The 20,582-nt window shown below is 38.6% G+C and overlaps 1 protein-coding gene across 1 annotated transcript in view; it reads left to right on the forward strand.

Annotated features, from left to right (window-relative positions):
• Positions 1–20,582, forward strand: part of LOC128689502 (multifunctional procollagen lysine hydroxylase and glycosyltransferase LH3) — a 70,493-nt gene that overhangs the window by 33,193 nt on the left and 16,718 nt on the right. The window contains exons 3-4 of the mRNA XM_053777872.2: positions 598–702; positions 7,228–7,374. Coding sequence (XP_053633847.2) covers positions 598–702; positions 7,228–7,374 — 252 coding nt within the window. The remainder of the gene's footprint in view (positions 1–597; positions 703–7,227; positions 7,375–20,582) is intronic.

Genomic DNA, 20,582 nt, shown 5'->3' on the forward strand with positions numbered 1-20,582 from the left:
GGGTTAATATTTTATTATTACTGGTGTACTGTGAGTATTGCACAAACTTTAACTGAGAGATTGCATTGCCTTGACTTCTGTCAGAAATGTTGTCCTACTTTTGCTGCAGTGAACTCTGATTTTATTAATGTCTAAAAGTCACACCTACTAGTAATTTGTATTTTATTTTTGTAAAAATAAAAGTGTTTTAAAATTATAGAACAATATTTGCACAAAGCCTAAGAGAATGACAAAATGCTCATATTTAATACTGAATAAAAATCTAGGATAGTTTATCATAGATGTATTGTTGCAGCACACTAGAGATACACAGTGCTATTTCAGTATTTATGAAGCATCGTCATCTAGACTCTACACTGTGATATTGAGAGAGGAAATCCCACAGACTAAAATAAGGAAGAATTGTAGTCTACATATTTCAACCTCCTTTAGGTATTCTGCTGAAGGGGACCTCAGCTCGAGGTCAGAATATATAGACCATGAGTCTTTCTCGTTTATCTCCTGTGGGATTGCCTCTTTCATTGATCAGTGTTTATTACACTTTAGTGTACCAACTGTGATATTCTTATAATATTTTGTGTTTTTGTTTTTAATCAGCCTTGCCCTGACGTCTTTTGGTTCCCAATCTTCACACCAAGATTCTGCAAAGAGCTTGTTGAACTGGCAAATGATAATGGTGGTTGGTCAGATGGTAGTAATAATGTAAGTATGGTGGTTGTTGGTCACATGGTCAGATGGTTTTTGAGCAATAGTATGCAGGACCTGCAGTGGTGTGTCAGTACTACCATCAAGATGGTCCAGATGACACTTAGTTGTATTATTAACTACAGTTATAACCACAAAGTGACTGAGTGATGGTGAAGTGTTATTCTCTTTTCTTGGTCACCGTACATCAGTGGGGGACTGCTAGTGTGTTATGAAAACAAAGTTTTACCTATGTGATTGGCTTTATCAAGACATTACAAAATTAAGTCTGCTGTGTGAGGGAACATAGTGGTTAATAAAAATTGCCATTGCATTTATTCCTACAATATTATATGTATTTACAGTGGAACCTCAAAAATCGAACTTAATCCGTTCCAGGAGCTAGTTCTAAATTCGAAAAGTCTGAAATTCGAAGCAATATTTCCCATAAGAAATAATGGAAATACAATTAATCCATTCCAGAAACCCAAAAATATTCACACAAAAAATACATTTTATAGAGACGAATTACAGTTTTACATACAACAAATACTATGGTTTTTAATTATGTTTAGTAATACATATAAAATAACATTTTTACTTGCCTTTGTTGAAGATTGGTGATGGCATCTGGAAGATAGGGAGGAGGAGAGAGGGAGTTGGGGTTAGTGTTTGGAAGGAGAATCCCCCTCCATGAGGACTTCAGGTAAAGCCCTCTCTGGGGTTACTTCCCTTCTCTGTCTTTTAATGCCACTAGGACCAGCTTGAGAGTCACTGGACCCCTGTCTCACAAAATAACTGTCCACAGTCCTCTGTTTCTGGCGCCTCTTTAACATTTCCCTAAAATGGGACATGGTTCTGTCACTGAACTTGTTGCAAAGATGGCTTATTTCAGCTTGCTCAGGGTGGTACTTCTGCACAACCATTTGGACATCATTCCACTTGGCACAAATCTCCTTAATCTTTGAAGAAGGCATCTCATCCACTCCCTCTTCCTCCTCCTCTGAAGCAAGTTCCTCAGCTGTGGTCTGATACTGCTCCAGATGAAGCTCTTGCAGTTCTTCATTGGTTAGCTCTTCCCTGTGGTCCTCCACCAACTCTTCCACATCCTCACCACTCACCTCCAACCCCAGGGTGTCCCCCAATGCCACAATAGAGTCCACAACAGGCAGGGTCAGCCTCAAACCCTTCAAAATCCCTCTTTTGGACACAATCTGGCCACAATTGTCTCCAAGCAGAATTCAAAGTCCTGGAAGTCACTCCCTCCCAAGCCTTACCTTTTTGGTTAGCATATTGACACCTTTCGCAACATCAGCTTCCTTGATTTGTTCTTTCTTTGACAGGATAGAACTGATGGTCGACTTGTTTTTCCCACACATCCTGGCAAGCTCAACAAGTCTCACACCACTCTCATACTTCTGTATTATTTCCTTCTTCACATCTATGGTGTTTCTCACTTTCTTTACCACAGGGGTACCACTAGCAAGTTTCTTTGGGCCCATGGCAGCTTATTTCACAGTCCCACAAGCACTAAACACAACGAAATAATCGTAAAATGCGTGAATGAGAGCGCAGGTTAGTGTTCACTCAAGCATAAACAAAGCTAGACTGCTCATAGCGCCTGCGCAGGGACCCGGACAGAGCGGGCAGCAGACAGGTCCTGTACCCGGCGGTCTGAAAATAGGGGCGCGTTCGATAATAGGGACACAGTTTTTCCAAAAAAATGGTTCTATTTTCCAAAGGTTCGATATGTAATACGTTCAATTTTTGAGGTTCCACTGTATATCACTGAAATATTTAAGTCCCAGCACTTGTAAGAAATATTATTTTCCAATAGTCATACCTTGAAGATATTGAAATATTTTATGATACTGTACATAATAAATTGTGTACACTTGGTAACAGCTGGTGCAACTTTATGACTATCTTATTTCTCTCTCCAGCTGTGCATTATTTTCTAGCATTCACACTATACTCTTTGTGACCTTTCAGTGCACTTTTTTATTATTCTTAAGTTAACTGGTGCTATTTTTAATTTGTATTTTTATATTATTAGATTAAATCTAGTTGTACTATAGCTCATTCTAGCTCAAAACATAGACTCCACAAAAGTCATTATATTAGACCTTAGTGCAATTACAAGTGAGAGTCTTGTTTTATTTTAAATTTGTATTTTTATATTACTAGTTTATACCTAGTTGTACTTTAGTTCATTCCAGCACAACACATAGACAACATCAACTTCATTATGTGTAGTAGTGACTATACTCTATATGACCAAAATACTCTAGCTATATACTTATCCAAGCTTCCCACCACTACAGATATCAGTACCAGAACTCAACACATAACTCAGGATATAAATAACCATAATTTAAACCTAGAAGATGATTGATCACATTGACCCTGATCTAAACCTCCATAATCTGACACCCAATCAAAACCTATTGGAAAGTAACTGCCTTTATTACACAGCATCACAAGCCAGCACTATCCTAAACAATGCTAAAAGCCTATCAGTACTTAACTACAACATCAGGTCCTTAAGCAAACACTATGATGACCTCCTGGCACTCCTTGAATCACTAAAGACACCCTTCTCCTGCATTATTCTTACTGAGACCTGGCTTAAGCAGGACACAATAGATATCTACCCTCTACCAGGATACACAGCAATTCACAACTGCAGACCAAACCAAGTTGGGGGTGGTATTGCAATCTATTACTCTAACCAATTATCTTGTATTAGCACTACTTGCTTTAGTGATGAATATGGGGAATACATTTTTGCTAATTTTACTGTAAAAAACCTTAAGACACCTATAACAATCGGTGCCATTTACCGGATACCTCACACAAACATCCCAAATTTCAGTGAGAAATTAAAGTCACTAATAACAAACAGACAAATGAATAAGCACCACCTTCTCTTAGCTGGAGACTTCAACATCAACCTTGGCTTACTAGATGATCAGCCTGTAACTGATTTTATCAACAATATGAACAACACACTTCTCATACCAACAATAACTAAACCAACCAGGCTCACTGAGACAAGTGCAACCATATTAGACCACATATGGACCAATATACTAGACCCCCTTAAATCAGGGATAATCACAGATAGCACTACAGACCACTACCCTACCTTCCTCCTGACAAACATTAATAAACCACCACTTGAATACAACAAAGTCTCATTTAGACTCCATGACGAGGCCTCAATAAGGAAGTTCACAACTGACCTAGAGATTGTTGACTGGCCTACAGAATTCTCCAAGGCCAATGGTATTGATGACTGGACAGACATTTTTCTTAACAAATTACTTAGATTATACAACAAACATTGTCCTATAAAAATGAAACAGATCACAAACAAACGGCATGGTTGCCCATGGCTAACCAGCACTATTCTGAAATCCATTGACAAGAAACACCAATATGAAAAGCAATATAGACAGGGCTTAATACACAAAGATATTCTTAAACACTATTCATCACTTCTCACCAAAGTAATAAAGAAAGTCAAACAACTATACTACTCCAGTAGATTCACAGACACTAGAGGAGATATAAAAAAGACCTGGAAAACACTCTCTCAGATTCTAGGGACCCACAAACTGAAAAAAAACAAGAATATTGTCCTAACTAAACCTAATGAAACACCACTACATCCCACTGACACAGCTAACAAGATAAATGACTTCTTCTCAACCATAGGATCTAATCTCGCCGATAAAATCCCACATACTAATGCCCATGCCGGGGACTACCTAGATGGGAATTTCCCAAATTCCTTCTATCTTGCACCAACTGAGCCCTCGGAAGTCACCGAGATTATAAAGTCACTTAAAAACAACTCAGGGAATCTGTCTAATGTCCCACCATTACTGTACAAGCGAGTGGCCCATATCCTTTCGCATGCTATTTCATTACTTTTTAACAAGTCACTAGAAACTAGCACCTTCCCGAAACTACTCAAGATGGCAAGGGTTGCACCAATACATAAAGGTGGTGACCCTACAGACTTAAACAACTATAGGCCAATATCAAACTTACCATTGCTATCCAAAATCTTTGAGAAACTCATGCACAGGAGACTATATTCATTTATAACAGCACAAAACATACTCAACCCCTGCCAATTTGGATTTAGGAAAAATAAAAGCACTAATGATGCAATCATCAAAATGCTAGATCTGCTTTACACAGCATTGGAAAATAAGGAATATCCACTAGGAATTTTTATTGACCTAAGAAAAGCTTTTGACACAGTAGACCACGACATCCTACTCTGCAAACTTGACCATTACGGTATAAGAGGCCATGCGCTTGCTTATTTCAAATCTTACCTTACTAATAGGTATCAGTATGTTACCATTAAAGACACAGCATCAACAACACGGCCACTTGATACTGGAGTTCCGCAGGGAAGTGTCCTTGGTCCCCTGCTCTTCCTCATATACATCAATGATCTTCCAAACGTATCCCAACACCTGAAACCCATTCTCTTTGCTGACGACACGACTTATGTCATCTCTCACCCTAATCTTGCCACCCTCAACACCATTGTTAACGAGGAGCTGATCAAAATATCGACTTGGATGACAGCCAATAAACTTACGCTTAACACTGACAAAACCTACTATATTATGTTTGGTAGCAGAGCAGGAGATGCACAAATTAACATTAAGATCGACAACACTCTAATTACCAGACATAATGAGGGCAAATTCCTAGGCCTATACCTTGACAACAACCTGAATTTCAGCATCCATATCCAACACATAACCAAAAAAGTATCCAAAACAGTTGGGATCCTCTCCAAGATACGATACTACGTGCCGCAAAATGCCCTTCTCACACTATACCACTCACTTATTTATCCATACCTCACCTATGCTATTTGTGCTTGGGGATCAACTGCAGCAACACACCTAAATCCAATAATAACCCAACAAAAAGCTGCAGTAAGAATAATCACTAAATCCCATCCCTGGCAACACACCCCCCCACTCTTCATAGATCTAAACTTACTCCCTGTTCAGTACATCCACACTTACTACTGTGCAATCTACATCTACAGGACCTTAAACTCCAATATCAACCTTGACCTAAAACGCTTTCTTGATAGTTGTGACAGAACCCACAAACATCTCTACGACATTCCCCATGTCCGACTAAACCTTTACAAAAAGTCAATGTATGTCAAAGGCCCTAAAATCTGGAACACCCTACCTGAGAACTCTAGAACTGCAGACACATTCATCACCTTCAAAACTACCATTAGAAAACATCTTATCTTCCTGATAAACCCCATCAACTAACTACACGAATACCACCTGGTGGTTCACACTTACACTTTCACTCACCCATTTGACCATAAACAATCTTAAAATAATGAATCCTATGATACTCCAATACTGAAACTATGTACTGTGCCAAAACAAAAGCATTCACATTGCTAAACTCACAAACTAGTATTTAGTCACTTAGCCATAATACCAACTTACCTCATAATTTGTAATATTTTAAAATAAAGAATTAAACTAAGTCTGCCCGAAATGCCTAGCCATGCTAGGTGTTCTAGTGGTACACTCTGTGATCATTATTTAACTACATGTAAACCACACAACAACCAAATTCTGTAAATTCAACATTGTAATCTTTATAGTGAATAAACTTTGAATTGAATTGAATTGAATTGAATTGAAAAGGTAGAAAACTAAAAGTAAAACTTGTTAGGTATATACATCTTTTATATAAGACAATTTTTTTTATTACTGACCTCTTTATTTACACATGTGCTTCTACTTGTAATATTTCTGTATTTATTATTACTTTACTATGCTGGCAGCTACCAGTGTGGCTGCTGTGACAAAAATGCTCTCACAGCCCTCATTGTTTTATGTTCAAGTTCTTTTTTGGTTTATTTTCAGATTTTATTCATCTAGAAATTCAACTACCATCTCATCACATACTCCTTTATTAGATCTTACCACCTGTTTAACCCTTAAACTGTCCAAACATAGATCTACGTTCACATGCGTAGCGCTCCAACCTTGATTTTCCCCATTTGAAAGCACGTAAAAAAAACGTAGATCTACGTTCAGAGCCTGTCGCACATCAACGTATACCTACGTTTGGACAGTTTAAGGGTTAATTTTACGTGGGCCACATAAACGAGAAGTGGGAGGTGCTGTGGGAGCTGTGTAGAAGAATCGTAAAACTATCACATATGTTTGTCCTAATTAATTATGAGGGGAGGGAGGAAGAAGTAGGTTTGAGTGAGGTTCCTCACACTGTAGGTGTGTGTGTGTGTGTATGTGTGTATGTATGAAAACTTTCTGCACCTAGTAAGTTGTATTTAACAGTAGACAGATGAGAACATGCACACATGAGCATTGTTCCTCAGGATCCCAGACTAACTGGTAGTTATGTGCATACTTTTAACAGTAATGACATGTTTCTCATGATCCCAGACTAGCTGGTAGTTATGTACCTACTGTTAACATTGTAATGACATTATGTCTTGTTCCTCAGGATCCCAGACTAGCTGGTGGCTATGAGAATGTACCTACAGTTGATATCCACATGAACCAGATGGACTTTGAACAAGAGTGGTTGTGGATTCTCCGTCACTATGTGAAGCCGCTAGCTGAGAAAGTTTTCCTTGGCTATGATAGTGATGTAAGTTTCACTAAATGTTTCATGAGTTTTTAACTTAATAAACTAAGAAACAGAAACTCTCTGATTTGGGAATTATAATACTACTGTGTAAATTTATTCTCGAGTATATGGGTTAGGTAATATTTCTAAGCCCCTGTGTTTCTAATTTATATTCTTAAAAGCACACATTTTAATATCCAGAGAAAAAATACTGTCATATCAGTACCCTTTGAGGCAATCTAGTTTATTCTCATTTTTTGCTCCCAAAAGCAACTCTGGGAAAGGGAGCCCCTGGAGCAACTAAAACCATATGGAGTCAGACTGGGAGACATTTTTAGCCATTATGTTTAAAGACCAGCCTCCCTTGTTTAGGTGCCAAGAGTAATGAGTCCAGCCTGTGGCCTGGGTAAACATCTTACCTCATTTAAGTCACACCAACTAAGGGAAAAAACAGACTCAAAGGAGGATTTACTGACAGCCTGTAGGAGGATATATGTGGTAGAGAATCTTCTAGTTGGTTGACTGGCCACCAGGACACTTGTGAAGAGAAAAGTGGCATTTACTGATGGATATCATCATCAGAGTTGGATGTGGAAGAAGCAAGGTGAAAGGAACCCAAGCGAATTTCTGAAGTGATGAGATCTTGCCATGGACCTGGAGACAAAAAAAAACTCACCTCAGGGAAGCCATGAGGAGTCCCCTGGGAACCAGAGGTGCATGATATGCAGTGCCCAGTATATGTTGCCTGGTAGGTAAGCTGTATACCACTGAGGATCAGCTACGAAGGTATGTGAGTCACCAGTGCCAGAGGACCCATGATGCTCCAGTGTCACAGCATGGATAGGAGGCAAACACTTATCCATGTGGTTACTGCTGTAGAGAAGATACTCTGAACCCATGTCAACATCAAGCCTGAATCTAGAAAGAAAACAGAAGACAACCAGGTTACTCAAGTTGGGTTAATGTGTCCCAAGAAGGGCAACTCAAAGGTTGAAAGGCATCCCAGGGGGCTAAGGCATCTTGAGAGACCCATTGCAAATCAGAGGTAAAGAAGAATAGACAATTAATCTACCAGGGTATTGCCTAGATGCTGAGGTAAATGCAAGGGAAGGAGATGGATGTTCAGCTTCTCACAGAATAAGATCTTTGTGAGGGAGATGACAACAACAGACATCTTAAATTCCAGATGTAGAGGCTAAGCGAGTTCTTTGTGAAAAAAGACTGCTAAGGTTGACTATCATAAAAAGTAGCACTAGTATATAACTACAGTGTGGCACTACTTGCTGCATAAATCATTCCAATTTGTTTTTCTCCATTTATTGTTATAACCTGCTCACTTTTAGCCCTAGCCAGTTCACTGAAAATGGGAGACACTGAGGGCATGAAATACCTTTAACACAGACTCTGATAAGTTTCAAACATACTATACCAATAAAGGGGTAACCCCAAACAGTTGTCAACTAGTAAGTGTATCTTATGACTTTATTCAAAAAGAACTAAGCAGGTTAAACCCAACTAAGACCACTGGCCCGGATAACATCCCGTCTAAGTTCCTAAAAGATGGTGCTTCTGAACTGTCAATCCCTATTGCTCACATAATAAATCTATCAATCGCCACTAATACCGTACCGGATGGGTTCAAGGAGGCCAGAGTTACTTCTATCTTCAAGAAAAATAGTAGGTCTAATGTAAGCAACTATAGGCCTGTTAGTATACTCAGTATAATATCCAAAATTCTAGAGAGGGCGGTGTACTCTCAAGTAGTTAAGTACCTTAATGACAACAACATTCTCCATAGCTATCAATCGGGCTTCAGAAGATCTTACTCAACCAACACCTCCCTAATTAATCTGATGGATTACCTGAGAAGTGAAATGTCAAAGGGGAACCTCATAGGTACGGTAACCTTAGACCTGCAAAAGGCCTTCGATACTGTCAACCACAATATATGTAAGAAACTTCAAGCTATTGGTATAGGTTCTGTAGACTGGTTTAAGTCCTACCTTAGCAACAGGAGACAAATTGTCAAAATCAACTAGATGGAATCAGAACCCCTGCCAATAGCATGTGGAGTTCCCCAAGGTAGTGTTCTGGGTCCCTTATTATTCTTAGGTTATGTCATTGACATGCCTATCAGTGTCAAGTGCAAACTCCTACTGTATGCAGATGATAGTGCTCTGTTAGTGCCAGGTAAAGACCCACAAGATATAGCTAATGTTTTAACACTGGAACTGGAGTCCTGCAGCAAATGGTTAGTAGACAACAAACTATCATTACACCTCAGGAAAACTAAAGCCATTCTCTTTGGCACGAAACATAAACTGAGAAGGGTAAATAATTTTAATGTCCAGTGTAATGGGGAGCCCATCACTTCAGTTTCCTCAGTAAAATATCTGGGAATCCCCTTTGACCCATGCATGTCAGGAGAGTCAATAGGGAACAGTGTAGTAAAGAAAGCGAATGCCAGACTGAAGTTCCTCTTAAGACAAGCACGGTGTCTACCTACTGAGGCTCGCAGGACCCTATGTCTAGCCCTTACACATTGCCATATGGATTACACTTGCTCTTCATGGTACTCTGCCTTGACAAAAAAACTGAAAGATAGACTGCAAATCACCCAGAACAAAATCGTAAGATTCATCCTGGGGCTGGGACCAAGAAAGCATGTAGGCCAGAATGAATTACAGCATTTGGATATGCTGAATGTTGAAGACAGAGTAAAACAACTGAAGCTAAATCATGTTCATAAAATTGCTCACAAACAGTGTCCAGAATATCTTGCTGTCAATTTTGTCAAGGTTGGGAACCAAAGTAATCATAGTACTAGGGGGATAGAGCACAACTTTGTAGTACCCACAGTCAGTGGCCGGGCTTCAAACACCTTTTATTGTACAGCAATAAAGGAATGGAACAGACTGCCCACACATGTCAAAGCCAGTCATAGCATGAACCAGTTCAAGAAGACTGCCAAAAGGTGTCTGATGAATGTAGCTACAGAAAAGGAGGGGAATGATTTTCTATTTTTTAGCTAACATACGTGTAAATTTTACCTTATACCTAGTAATGACCCTCGTATTGTAGATAGTCTTAATGACCCTCACATAGTAGATAGTCTTTTTAGTATGATAAAAAGATGTTATCTTCATTATAGAATAATAAGAAAATATTATAACCTTTATATTATAATAATAAGGTAAAAAGGACCCCAATGGAAATAAGTCACTCTGTCTGACTTTTTTGGGTTATCCTAGGTTCTCTACACATATTCTGCTATGTATGATAATTCTATGTAACTGTATTTGTGTATACCTGAATAAACTTACTTACTTACTTACTTAACCTAGGATAACCCAAAAAAGTCAGACAGAGTGACTTATTTCCATTGCCTTCACTCAGAGTATCATTTCTTCTAAAAATGGTGTTACATGAGAATGGGAGTGTTCCTTTTTATTTATTCTACCGTATCAATGTAGAGAAACTTGTACACAATGTAACTTGTACACAAACCAGACGTGTACACTTTGTTTGTTTACAAAACTTACGTTCGCCTGGTTTGTTTACATAACTCTGCGCCTGTCCTCCCTCATGTACTCATTCTCTATCTCTCTCTATCTCTCTCTATCTCTCTCTATCTCTCTCTATCTCTATCTCTCTCTATCTCTCTCTATCTCTATCTCTCTCTATCTCTCTCTATCTCTCTCTATCTCTCTATCTCTCTATCTCTCTCTCTCTCTCTCTCTCTCATTTATTCATTTTATCTAGTTTACTCACTCCTGACCCTACATTATGACTACAAATATTTTAAGGTAAGTAATGAGTCAACTGTATATGCATTTTATCGCTCAGGGATGCTTAATCTTTATGTTATGTTCATTGATTGAAAATCTGTATGCCTCACATTTTCAAAGTGCTTCTTTGACTTCTCATGTTTTTCAGTTTTTTCTTACATTTTGGTTATACAGGTCCGCCATCACAAATCCGGCAATCAGTTATTCGGTTCCTTCAGTAATTCAGCACTAATTTTGGCTAGCATAATTTCAAATTTCCAGGGTCGCCACACCAACCTGCTGGTACTGTTTGGTGGCGCTACTTGCTGCATAAGTCATTCCAATTTCTTTTTCTCCATTTATTGTTTTAACCTGCTTACTTTTAGCCCTAGCCATGGTTTCAATGAATAAAAGAAATGCTTCTCATTATGTAAAGCACCTACACAGTACATTATCCATTAAAGATAAGGTGGCTTTGAAGCCACTGTTGGTTGTCATGAACTCAATCTCATGAAGCAGGAGAATATGCTTTATTATTATGCTAATATCAACACTACAGCTTATTTGCCTATCACAATTGATCTAATATGACATAATAAACAATATAAATAACATAAAACATGTTAAATACTCCAGAATGAATAATATTTGGCATAACACCAAGCAGTTCGACAGCATTACGAAGAGGATATGTTAAACAAATACCATTTTCCTATCCTTGTCTTGGTGGCTTATATTAGAGAAAACGGAGTATAGCACAGGGCTAACTATGATATACACTCTTACTCCACCATAATCATGAAACAAAAAAGTTATTTTCTCTCTATAGATTATCACACATAGCATATGTGTAGAAAACCTAGGATAACCCCAAAAAAGTCAACGTGGCTTATTTTTAGTACCTGGCTTGGGTTAGCCATATATAATTTTTAGTAAATATTCGATTCCCAGCCAGGGTAGAAACATTAGGCGTGTTTCTTTACACCTGTTGTCTATGTTTACCCATTAGTAAATGGATACCTGGGTGTTAGTCGACTAGTGTGGGTGTTATCCTGGGACACTGACCTAATTTTCTTGAAATACTCAGCATAACAAGTGCCTTTCTATACAGTAGTATGTCACTGATGTCAGCTAGGCCTGTATACCTTGTACATGTACATGTAGTAAATAAAGATATTATTATTATTATTATTATTATATTATTATTATTATTTTCTCAATTGTTTGTTGGGTTATCTTATTCAAACTTGGGCAATGTATGATGGAAAGATACTTCTTCACATACACCAAAAATGAAAGAAATCAGACCATAAATAGCGGAGTTCACTTCTCAGCCATTAGCGGCCGCTTAGCGGTATATTTTTGTATGGTTGTTATGGTTATATTCTCATTTTTTTGGTCTCATTTGATAGAATGAAAGATATATTACAGAAATAGATAAGATTTTTGATTGCTTTCATGACAAAAAGTACCTTGAAATTGAGCTCAAAGTAGCGGAAATGTTCAAATTTTGCCGATGTTCAATGAACTGTGTAAGTCAAGTTGGTTAATTTTATTAAGTTTATTCTAACCTAACCACTCTGTAATTCGGCAAACTCAGTAATCCGGCACACTACAGGTCCCAATGATGCCGGATTTGTGATGGAGGACCTGTACAGTGGTACCTCAAGTTATGAACTTAATTCGTTCCAGAAGGCTGTTTGAGTGCCGATACCAAACGAATTTGTTCCCATAAAGAATAATGTGGAATAAACCTTGGTAATAAATACCGACAAGTTGGTTTAGAAAGACACGTAAGCAAACACTATAACATATTTATTAGAAAATGTTTCGGTCCTGGGACCTTGATCACTTCTAACATACAGAGGTAGGAAGACGTTATATATAGGCGGAGAGTGAGGTGTGACGCACGTGACCTGAGGAATGTCATAAGAACATAAGAATGGAGGAACACTGTAGAAGGCCTACTGGCCCATGCGAGGCAGGTCCTTATCAAAAACAACCTCTGCCTATGATGAGGACGGGTAGACGATGAAATCACGTGACTCCTGTGTTGTTGGGTTGGTGCTGCTTAAGTATCATGTATGCCAATGTTTTTGAAATTTTGTAGTTTCCAGTGTTGCGTTCTATAGTGTCGGTGATGGCAATTAGTGAGGCTTCTAGGCACCGTCGGCGTCTGAGGTCTGGTTCGGTGAGAACGAGTTGTGCCTCATTCCAGTTCATCAAATGCCCCGTGGAGTCTCTGTGGAGGACACATGCGTACCTTACATCGTCTCTGTTAGAGGCATTTCGATGCTCATTCAGGCGGACTGCAAGACCTCTGCCTGTCTCGCCTACAGAGATCTTGCAGTCCGCCTGAATGAGCATCGAAATGCCTCTAACAGAGACGATGTAAGGTACGCATGTGTCCTCCACAAAGACTCCACGGGGCATTTGATGAACTGGAATGAGGCACAACTCGTTCTCACCGAACCAGACCTCAGATGCCGACGGTGCCTAGAAGCCTCACTAATCGCCGTCACCGACACTATAGAACGCAACACTGGAAACTACAAAATTTCAAAAACATTGGCATACATGATACTTAAGCAGCACCAACCCAACATATCTGTCCATAGTGGCCTGTACCTCTCGTTCCTTTATGACTTCCCTAAAGTGTTTCACAACATTGTCAGTGTAATAGTCACCAGCACGGCTTGCAATAGCTGTGTGAGGGTGATTTTCATCCATAAAGGTTTGCACTTTCAGCCACATTGCACAGATTTCCTTAATCTTTGTAGTAGGCAATTTCTTCAATTTCTCTCTCCCCTCCTTTGAACCAGTTTCCTCAGGTCTGGCCTCTTGCTGTTGAAGTTGATCTATCAGCTCATTAGTGGTTAGTTCTTCATTGTCCTCCTCCACCAACTCTTCCACATCATCCCCACTAACCTCCAACCCCAAGGACTTCCCCAATGCCACAATTGATTCCTCAACTGGCATACTCCTCTCAGGGTTAGCCTCAAACCCTTCAAAATCCCTTTTGTCTACACATTCTGGCCACAGTTTCTTCCAAGCAGAGTTCAAGGTCTTCTTAGTCACTCCCTCCCAAGCCTTACCTATAAGGTTTATACAATTGAGGATATTAAAGTGATCTCTCCAAAAGTCTCTTAGAGTCAGTTGAGTTTCTGAGGTCACTACAAAGCACCTTTCAAACAGAGCTTTTGTGTACAGTTTTTTGAAGTTTGCAATAACCTGCTGGTCCATGGGCTGCAGGAGAGGAGTGGTATTAGGAGGCAAAAACTTCACCTTAATGAATTTCATGTCCCCATAAAGTCGCTCTGCCACGTCTGTAGGATGACCAGGGGCATTGTCTAACACCAGGAGGCACTTAAGTTCTAATTTCTTTTCAGTTAGGTAATCTTTCACATTGGGGGCAAATGCATGGTGTAACCAGTCATAGAAAAAGTCCCTAGTGACCCATGCCTTACTGTTTGCCCTCCACAGCACACACAAATTTTCCTTGAGGACATTCTTTTGCCTGAACGGTCTGGGAGTTTCAGAGTGATACACTAATAAAGGCTTCACTTTGCAATCACCAGTAGCATTGGAACACATCAACAAAGTAAGCCTGTCTTTCATAGGCTTATGTCCTGGGAGTGCCTTTTCCTCCTCAGTAATGTAGGTCCTGCTTGGCATTTTCTTCCAAAACAGGCCTGTTTCATCACAATTAAACACTTGTTCAGGTTTCAGTCCTTCACTGTCTATGCACTCCTTGAATTCCTGCACATATTTTTCAGCCGCTTTGTGGTCCGAACTGGCAGCCTCACCATGCCTTATCACACTATGTATGCCACTACGCTTCTTAAATCTCTCAAACCAACCTTTGCTGGCCTTAAATTCACTCACATCATCACTAGTTGCAGGCCTTTTTTTAATTAAATCCTCATGCAACTTCCTAGCCTTTTCGCTTATGATCGCTTGAGAAACGCTATCTCCTGCTAGCTGTTTTTCATTTATCCACACCAATAAGAGTCTCTCAACATCTTCCATCACTTGCGATCTCTGTTTCGAAAACACAGTTAAACCTTTGGCAAGAACAGCTTCCTTGATTGCCTTTCTGTTGCCCACAATAGTAGAGATGGTTGATTTGGGTTTCTTGTACAACCTGACTAGGTCGGCGATACGCACTCCACTTTCATACTTATCAATGATCTCTTTCATCTCTATTGGAATTCTAACCCTTATTGCTGTAGGGTTGGAACTAGAAGCTTTCTTGGGGCCCATGGTCACTTATTTTCCAGATAAAGCACCGAAAACACTGTAATAATACGAAATATTCCGATTGTATGCTTGGATGTTACCGCGAGGCTGGCTGGTAAACAATGCCACCGGCGGAACATATGAGGCTGGCTCAGGCCGCACACTGGACGCGTCTCGGACGAAGGGCGGTGAGCGGGTTTTTGGGCGGTATGCGAGGCAAAATTTTAGCGATCAAAGCGTCCGGTATGCGGATTGTACGTTATGCAATGCGTCCGGTATGTGGGGGTCCACTGTATTTTTAAAACTGTCTTTTGTCCATGTTACATCACCTCCAAACAGCAAACATGGGAAGCAAAACAATGCATTTTTTACTTCACAGCCACACAGCCAACTTTTCTGTTGGTACCAGTCAGAATTAAAGCTACAAATATACTTCTTGTTCTTGCTTATTCCTGGCTGAGATATTTGAATATCAGGTGTTGAACGGCCTCTTTTCTGCACTGTAACTTTCTCATGGAGAGAAAGCTGTGAAAACTTAAGCTGTTGAAGTTTACTTAAAGTCACAGAACTTATTTCTTGGGGATGCAAAGAGGCCATGATTAAATTATTAAAATTTTCTGTAAAATAAAAGAATCGAAAAAAAAACTATGATAATCATCTAATTCTACACTTTGTCACATTCAAGAATATGGTACATGGTTTTTAAGCACAACACATGTCACTGAGTCAAAAAGAAACACTACCTTACACTTGCACAACAGGGTTGGCACCGTGTCAGTGACAGTGCTCTCTCTACCTAGCTTGCAGTGTCATATCTTGGACTTGTGCACATGTGCACAACAGCCAAACACTGAGTCGTTGGAATGGTGAAGCACACAGTTCCATACAAGGATTTTTTGTAATTTTTTCATGTACTAGAGGATGGCTACTGACATTAAGCTTAAGGATTATATAATGTACAAGTGCAGTGGACCCTCTCTTATCATTGGGCTCTGTCTTCATGAATTTTAGTTATCGCTGACTTTTTTCATAAAAATATTGGCTCAGTTTTCATTACTTTCCTCCATTCTCATTGGTGGTATGGTACCTGTCCGAGTGCCACGTGCACACAAAGCCTCCCACACACACATTCTGAGGCAGCGTCGCTTTGTTTCTCGGTGAGTGAACCTTATCCTGCGAGGTCATAGGAAACATTTCATAACAATTCATTGTTTTTTGCACTTGTTTATTCTGTGTGACTGCTAAATAAGCCACTATGGGCCCAAAGAAAGCTGCTAGTGCCAGTCCATTGATAAAGAAGGTAAGAAACGTGGTAGAATTCAAGAAAAAACTCATAGCAAAGTACCAAAGTGGAGGAGGAAGAGAGAGGGGAGAATGTGCCTTCTTCAATGATTCAGTGATTCCACGATATGTACGATTCTAAAGCAGTAGGAGTCGATAAAGGCTATAGTGCCAGCCAGCAATAAAGTGTAGCATTAACAGTGTAGCAAGTTAAGTGATTAAGCGATAGAGAAAGGATGAAATGAAACTAACTCCTCCAATGTTATTGGAGGTATATAGGGCCACTGACAAACATATGCCACCCTGCCTATCTTCCACCACCCTAAACCAATGTCAGCATCTCCAAGATAAAGCAGGTGTAAATATTTCTTATTTATCAAGTATAAATACAGTAGATCGTCATTTAACATGGTAGTTACGTTCCTGAAAATGGCGTGTTAGATAAAAAAACAAACCATGTTAGATGAACTGAAGAACTTATGGGAAAAATAGGGTTATGTTCTAGGGAGCCCCAAAAGAGCCAAACAACTTTTTTTTTAGACCTCCACATCTTACAAAAATAAAAGTGAATATGGAATTGTAGTTCATTGTTGTGATGTATTATGTTGCTTTTACTGGTTAAGACTACAAATGTAACAGAAATAATAGTATTTCTTACCTTAAATTGTGGGTGCTGGTGTTGATGATTGTGAAGAGAGTGGAGAGTTATGCTGTGGCCCTACTGGGCTGAGGTGGATGGTAGAGGTTCTGGTACTGAAGGTACTGATGATTGTACTGGAGTGTCTAACTTCAAGTCATTCAGTCAGTCAAGCCAGTCAGTCAGTCAAGTTATTCAGTCAAGTCAGTAAATCTGTCATTCAGTAAGTCAGTCATTCAGTTAGTCAGTTAAGTCATTCAGACAAGTAAGTAATTAAGTCAAGCCAGTAAGTCATTCAGCCAAGTCAGTAAGTCATTCAGTCAAGTCAGTAAGTCAGTCAGTCACAGAAACACATGTTTACCTCTTTCCATGTGTGCAAAGTAACACTTCATTACAGTTATCTCTTGTCCAATATCTTTGTTTCCTTCATTAATTCTAAGACTTAAATGCTTATACCTTTTCTTGCCACTTTCAGCAACACTGGTATGCCTACTGGGTGTCATGATTGCTTGACAGATACAAGATGTAGTAAAAGATCAAAACACAATTCACAAACACAGCTAGCTAATAGCAGAGAAAGACTGGACACACATGAAGTATGAATGCTGGGATGGTGGGGTGGTGTCGGGACGGGGGTGGCAGGGGATGTTGGGAAGTCTCCCCGGCTAATCCACAACAAGGCAGCTGCTTGAGGAAAAGGGATTTTTTTTTCCTTTCCGCAAACTGAACCATATTCAATTAATTTTACATGTTACATAAAATTGTGCAGCAATTCTTCAGTCATGCTATACCCAAATCTTGCCAAATAAACTCATGCTAAATGACTCTCTACTGCATTTCTTATAAATTAAAGTGTAAATATTTCTTATATATAAATTGCATACATTGTTTGTGTGAATAGTGTTGGTGGCTTCTGCTGCCATCTCCACTACCACAGTGGCCCTTATAAACCCAACAACAACAACACGACCACCACTCCTCACATACGTAATGACATTATATTCATTCTAGAGTATATATCATGTTTCTATGTTATTAATATTGTTTATTATGTCATGTTAGATTAATTGTGATAGATAAATAAGCTATGGAATATAGTTATTCTCTATAAATTGTAGTTTTTTTTTATACTTTTGGGTGGATAAATTAGACACATGGGTATCTTTATTGAGGAAACGTTTCGCCACACAGTGGCTTCATCAGTCCATACGTAGGAGAAACTTGAAGAACAGGAGGAGAATGATTACCTCATTCTCCTCCTGTTCTTCAAGTTTCTCCTGACTGATTACCTCATTCTCCTCCTGTTCTTCAAGTTTCTCCTACGTATAGACTGATGAAGCCACTGTGTGGCAAAACGTTTCCTCAATAAAGATACCCAAGAGTTGCACATGTGTCTAATTTATCAACATGTCGGTTCTCTGAACCATTCACCTACAAATACTTTTGGGTGTCTAAAACGGATTAATTGGACTTACATTATTTCGTATGGGGAAAATGGTTTCAATTTTCATGAATTTCACATTTCATCAGACTCTCTGGAACAGATTAATCACGAAAAGGGAAGGTCCACTGCATAAAGAAAGAATTAAAGAAAAAAAGACTCATTATATTGAATGTTATCGATAATATCGAGTGAAAATAGGTGTTGCAGTTCCGCAGTGCCTATATACGAGCCGCCACTGGTGTCCAGGGACTATATGTGTGTATATATATTATAGAACAATAATAATAAACAACTTTTTTATTGTTGGTTTGTGTAAAGACATTTTGTAAACAATATAATGATAATGTTTGTGCAGTTACTGTGTTGCATACAACAAATGGATATATATCCATTATGCATTATATTGGTCTCACAGGCCACAAAAGTTACTTGAAAAATAAAATATTAAAAAATAAAAGAAAAAGTACAATAAAAGTAAAAATAATATTGCCGAGTAAGTGGCAGTCGCCGATGTTGCCATAAGTGGTTCACTTCGTCAACTTCACACTTCTACATCTCAGTAAGTACTGATTGCAATTTTTGTTTTTTCCTTTCAAAACACTCACAAAAATATTCTTAAGATTTTGGTAAGAATTTTTTTTTTTTTTCGAATATTTTTCGACGCTGAGAGTGAGTTTGGGATCAGGGATCTCGACTGTGAAAGAGTTAAGAAAACTGTTATTTGGACCTGCAGGAGCAGTGATGGTGAGATGACATTCTCATAACATTCAACATCTCTGCCATATATGTGAAAAATAACCCTCATCAGAGGTTCCTTGATTCAAATGAGGGGCTCTTTATTTGAGAAATTTGAGTTGTGCTCTCTCTGTTTCCTTAACCCTAAACGGTCCAAACGTATATATACGTTCTTATGCGTAGCGCCCCAAACGTATATATACGTTTTATTTTTCCTGCCTTCAAATTTGGCATGATTGGCCTGAGATGCCGTTTTGTTTATTTATTTTTTTTTTTATTAATTTGAACATGATACAGAGAAGTATAAGGAATACAATTTTTAAAGTGCAGCATGCCAAAGCCCCTTGTATGCAGAGCATTATGGGCAGGCTTAAAATTAACTTAAGATTAACTAAGCAATGAAGTATTAGTGGTAAAACATTATTGTAAACAGATAACAATTAAGCACAAATGAGTATTACAAAAACAGGTCGTATGGTTGCTTGCATTGCTGTACAATCAGTATTTACGTATTTATTTATTTATTTATTTATTTATTTATTTAATTAATTTGAACATGATACAGAGAAGTACAAGGAATACAATTTTTAAAGTGCAGCATGCCAAAGCCCCTTGTATGGACAGCATTATGGGCAGGATTAAAATTAACTTAAGATTAACTAAGCAATGATATATTCAGTGGTTCAAAAATTATTGTAAAACAGATAACAATTTAGTACAAATGAGTATTACAAAGACAGGTCATATGGTCATTTACTGTGTTGCTGTGTAATCAGTAGAATGGAGTATTCTGTTAGGTAATGAAGTTAAATAGTAATAAAGTTTGATTGGGTCATAGGTTGACATTTATGAGATACAATAATGAGATATATATATATATATGTAAGATACAATTTATGAGATACAATTATTCAGTATTTATTTAATTGTGGGTGAGTAAGTGATTTTTGAGAAGAGACTTGAATTTATAAACAGACAGTGTTTCTTTTATATTCACAGGTAATGAATTCCAGATTTTAGGGCCTTTTATGTGCATTGAGTTTTTGCATAGCGTGAGATGGACTCGAGGAACATCAAAGAGTGATCTGTGCCTTGTGTTATGGTCATGTGTTCTGTTGAGGTTGGT

Source organism: Cherax quadricarinatus, chromosome 18 (assembly GCF_038502225.1).
Source record: "Cherax quadricarinatus isolate ZL_2023a chromosome 18, ASM3850222v1, whole genome shotgun sequence".
Classification (NCBI taxonomy): domain Eukaryota; kingdom Metazoa; phylum Arthropoda; class Malacostraca; order Decapoda; family Parastacidae; genus Cherax; species Cherax quadricarinatus.